The 4,629-nt window shown below is 54.1% G+C and overlaps 1 protein-coding gene across 1 annotated transcript; it reads right to left on the bottom strand.

Moving 5' to 3' along the window:
* Positions 1–1,636: 1,636 nt before the first annotated feature.
* LOC127316854 (transcription factor bHLH130) lies at positions 1,637–4,403 on the bottom strand. Its single transcript, XM_051347323.2, has 6 exons — positions 3,498–4,403; positions 3,020–3,330; positions 2,784–2,930; positions 2,613–2,678; positions 2,382–2,450; positions 1,637–2,161 (listed from the first exon to the last, which is right to left on the bottom strand). Exons 1-6 carry the CDS (start codon positions 3,970–3,972, stop codon positions 2,108–2,110), a joined length of 1,122 nt encoding a protein of 373 aa, XP_051203283.1. The 5' UTR covers positions 3,973–4,403; the 3' UTR covers positions 1,637–2,107.
* Positions 4,404–4,629: the final 226 nt, after the last annotated feature.

The raw sequence follows: 4,629 nt of genomic DNA, 5'->3' as shown, positions 1-4,629 counted from the left end.
GGCTCTAGATCGATGCTACAATGTTGTGCTTATGGATCGACGGCGGAGATCTGTGACATGACTTGCTTAGCTCCCTGGGCATGGGACCTTTCGGGTTCCATCCTAGCAAGCTTTTTCTCTAGGAAAGGAGAAGATCCGATCGAAAAAAATTCTCAATGCCGATGATGGTGGCCTCTAGGAAAGGAGAAGATCCAACGACGACGTCTGCATGGCTTGGGCATTGAGGTGGGGCAAGAGTTTCATTGGACGGTGCAGTTTCTTCAATGGCTTGGGCATCATTCTTGTGCCACTATTGCGCCGAGGTTGTCGGCCCGGTCGACGCGCCTCAGCGAAGGTTGCTTGACTTCATGTTATGACAGGGTGGCGAGAAGTTTGCTGTGTGCAACTTGGGTCTAGATCATGCGGAGTCGTGGCTACAAAGCGACAGTGGTACCTTGAGGCAGCGGGCCCTGAAGGTGGTGTTGGAAGTCTGTTGAGCGTGGCGGAGCAGCTCGACGTCGGGGCAACGACCTCGGAAATTTCAGTGTTGAAAGCATCGATCTCGTGTCGTGTGGACGATGAGGTTGCCCTCGATGCTGGTCGGCATCGCTTTGGCGGAGCTCCTCCAAGGGTTGATTTATTTATTTTTTTTTTTTTTTTTGAGAGAAACCTCGTCCTCTATTCAAACAAGGGTTGATTTATTTATCTACATTGGAGGGTCGTGACGTGTTTCAAGCCTGATCCTTGTTTGTTCTCAGGTCTGGAGTGGGCTTTGCCACATTGTATGAGTGAGCATGGCCCTGTGTTGGTTATTGTTGCATGGTTTTGCCTTGTTTTTTTGTCTTCATTTAAAAAGCAAATAAAACCCACAAATCAGCTATGCAGAAAAAACATACCAAAATAAAACTTTTAAAAAACCTTTTGAAGAGATTTGTATTTCAGGCGTCCACCGTTGGTTTCACGAGCAGGCAGGGCATTTTGTCCCCGGTACAGCTCTTTCCCTGCCCGCCACATCTTTTCGTCGGCTATCCCCATCTCTGCAGAAAACAAAGATTTTGTGCCGTTCCGTGTGATGGATGCAAGCTGCTTTCACGATTGGGCGCCCCCATCGATCCATCAACTTTTTCCTCCCCTTGTTCTCAAAAAAAAAAAAAAAACTTTTTCCTCCCCTTTTCATGCCGAGATAACTAACACTACCAGAAGGATCGAAAGAGCATGGACGAAAAGGGCAAAAAAACCACAGCCCCATATATATAAATAAATAAATACTCTATTCAACTGAGCATGGAGAAAAAGGAGGAAAAACCACAGCCCCATATTCTTGGAGCCTGCTGGGCTCCCATTGCGCCCATAGTTTTCTGGCTGAGAATGGTGATAGGCACGGGAGTACACAAGACAGCGACCATTATTCGCAACAAACCAGGCGTTCTCATCCGTTCATTGGACCTCTTCTTGTTCGTTGTTCCGTGAACTCACCGGCCAACCTTTCTGCCGACTAGCCGAGACCCACCAGAGGAATAAAGCAATGCGCAGAAATGATAATCTCACCGCCTTTCACTGTCAACCCAGTCACTTGAGAACCGAGTAATTTAAGAAATCACACCTGAGCTCATCGTCAGACCCAAAACATATTGCTGCAAAAGAGCCTGGCCGCAAATTGAGAAGCAAAGCCAGGCAAAACATTTTATTGGTGATGATGATTGGAGGGTGAGCGATGGAGTTAAAATCAGAGGGTGCTGCTGCTACAGCCTAGAGTTCGTAGCAGCATAGTGGTATTGGGAAATTTGTATGGACATGGACATGAACATGGGCATGGGCATGGTTGGGGTGTAGTATACAGCAACGTCACAGCTAGCAAAACTATACAATTGTTCCTCCCATCCATCGATCTCCACTGCCGGTCCTTGTGTGTCACTTGAATCCTTGATGATGCCACTGCTCCATTGCCCACCCTCCCCTGCTTAGGTATGCCTTATACACTTCCTGATGGCGCCTTTCAGCCGCAGCATGCCTACCCCAAACCCCAAAAGAAAACGAAACTAGCATGGCATTACACCTTCCTGTCCCCAAAATAATCTTGTTCCCAAATTCTCCAGGTCTTGTACAACGGAGAGTCTAGAGACTGATATCATTGATGCTTGCTCGCCGCGCAGGTGCAATTGGCGCGGCTCTCGTTGATCACCTTCAGTGTAAAAAAGATAGGAACGAGTAGCTGTCAGCGCCCAGTTCCGAATCATGTACTCTACTAATTCAGATAAGATCAGTAAAAGGTTGCCCTTCGCCCACGGCCACAGGGCAAAGCGGGTTCTTGATTTAGACCTTACTGGCCAGAAAAGCCTACCCACCAATTAAACAGAACTAGTATTGAGTTAATCTTAATAATTAGCGGATAATGTGCTTACCTTAACCTGGTCCTGGAGCTCCTTGATGTAGTCGACAGCGAGATCCAGCATGTCAGATGTGTTGGTTTGCTGCAATAGAAATGGAGTTTGCGCAGGCAGACAGGTTAATTTTGGGTGTGGTCCTCGCATAGCAAATCTGGTAACCACACTGTTCTAGTATCTCCTATTGGGTACAGGCTACTGACTAGGGAGTGGGGGCTGGCTGAGCTTAGCTGAGGAGATAGTGTGTACCTTGTCCATGTTGGGGACGAGCTCCTGCAGCTTCCTGATTCGCTCGCTGATCTTGGTCCTCCGAACCTGCCCAAATTCAGATCATCTTGTTGATCAGCATGGTGTAGGAAGAAACTACGGTGACGAGATGTTGTGGGGAAGAAGAAGAAGAAGAGCGTGGGTGGATTTTACCCGCTCCGCGATGCTGCGTGGGTGCGTTGCGCAGCCGCGCTTGGCCCGGATCTTGCAGGGCACGGCGTCCTGGAACTGGAGGAACTTCTCGATGGCGGCCATCTCCGACGAGGTCTTGGGCAGGCTGAACTGGTGCGACAGCCCGTTCTGCGCCAAGCCAACAAACCGTCGTCAGTTCGGGCGTGGGGTGCGTACGAAAGGGAACGATACTGTAAAACCGAGCGACATGGACGCACCTGGGCAGGCTCCGCCGACTCCCGCTGGCGCTTGACGGCGGAGGACATGTTCTCGGACACGAGCGACGACTCCTCCCACCCGGCGCCCATGGGGTATCCGGGGATGTAGCCCCGCCCGCCCCCGGAGGCCTCGGGGCTGCTGCCGCCGAGATCCTCGCTGCCCATCTCGGAGATCTGCGACATGAGGGAGCCCTGGCGCGACGAGAAGCTGAGCTGCCCCTTGAGCCTGCTGCCGGAGGAGTCGACGCCGGCTGCGGCGGCGCCGTTCCTGAAGCCCGCGCTCATGCCCGCCCTCAGCATGCTCTCGTACCCTGAATTTGGCAGGGATTGAGTTCCCGAAATAGAAAGAAATGCTCTTCGGCGAGAGCGAGCCGTAATAATTGCGGGCGGGCTCTGCGGCGAGCAGGAAGCAGGAACCGGGGATAGTACCAAAAGAAGGCCGAATTAAGGAAGGAGTAGTAGTGGTACAGGGACGAACCGTTGTCCATGTTCAAATGATTGAGGAAGCCGGCGGGGGAGCTGCTCTGGCGGAGCAGGCTGCTGCCGGCGGCGACGGCCGCGGGGGGGACGTCCATCCCGCCGGAGCTGACGGTGCGGTAGAGCCCGTCGACGCCGGGGGCCATCTGCTGCTGCTGGTGCTGGGAGTGGAACATCATCTGCTGCTGGTGCTGGGACGCCATGGCGGCGGCGTCGTCCGTGAAGTGGGCCGGCGGCGGGGTGGGCGGCTTGCTGTCCCGGATCTGGTGGTCGGCGAGGAAGCGGGAGAAGACGTTGTTGTCGGCGGTGGCGTCGGGGCTGGCGGCGCGGGGCAGGAACTCCTCGCAGACGTCGCCGAGCAGCGTGCTGGGCGCCGATCTGTACCTGAGCAGGCCGGAGGAGTTCATCGTTGGCGGCGGCGGCGGCGGGGGGTGGACCGGCAGGTTCAGATCCTTGGACACCGGCGAGCCGTACATCAGCTTGCTTATCCCCCACACCCGTGTCTCCCCCTTTCCTCCGAAAACACCAATTCTCTCCTGAAGAAATCAGACAATCCCTGCCCCACTAGCTCCGCCTCCTCGCCATGACCGCACACGGGGAGGAGGAATCAATCGAGCAATTCAGCTTCCTCGAGGAGAAGAAAAAGAAGGGAGACTTTCCAGGAGACGAGCTGAAACACTCGATTGCTTTTTCTTGCAGCTGCTTGAGCTCGGGAGATCGAGCAGCTGCCCCTCTACTCCTATCCGCAAGCCCGAGGCTTTGTTTACGGCGAGCGAGGGAGGGAGGAAAAAAAATGGTGGGAGAGGAGATCGCGCAGCAAAACCAAGGAGGTGGTGGGTTGCGGCTGCTTTTGCGGGGCTAGTTTAATCCAAGGAGACGGATTGGGGGCTCTGTGATTGTGTGTGCGTGGAGCATATTTTATATGTGTGTGTGTGTGGGAGTGAGCGCTCTTGGGGCCATGCTCTGGGGCGAAGGGAAAATGACGAGGGTACCCTCCGCCGCTGTTGCTTCGTTCGTGCGAGGGCACGGGGAGAGACAGGATACCGGGGCCGCGCCGATGCTTTCGGCTCAGGGCATCTCCAGCGGCGTGACGCAGACGGTCGCTGAGCGACCGTTTTCATTCGCCGTGACCG

This window comes from Lolium perenne, chromosome 7, assembly GCF_019359855.2.
Source record: "Lolium perenne isolate Kyuss_39 chromosome 7, Kyuss_2.0, whole genome shotgun sequence".
In the NCBI taxonomy this organism is placed as follows: Eukaryota; Viridiplantae; Streptophyta; class Magnoliopsida; order Poales; family Poaceae; genus Lolium; species Lolium perenne.
The sequence above is the reverse complement of the archived record's forward strand: the minus strand, read 5'-3'. Positions and strand labels throughout refer to the sequence as shown.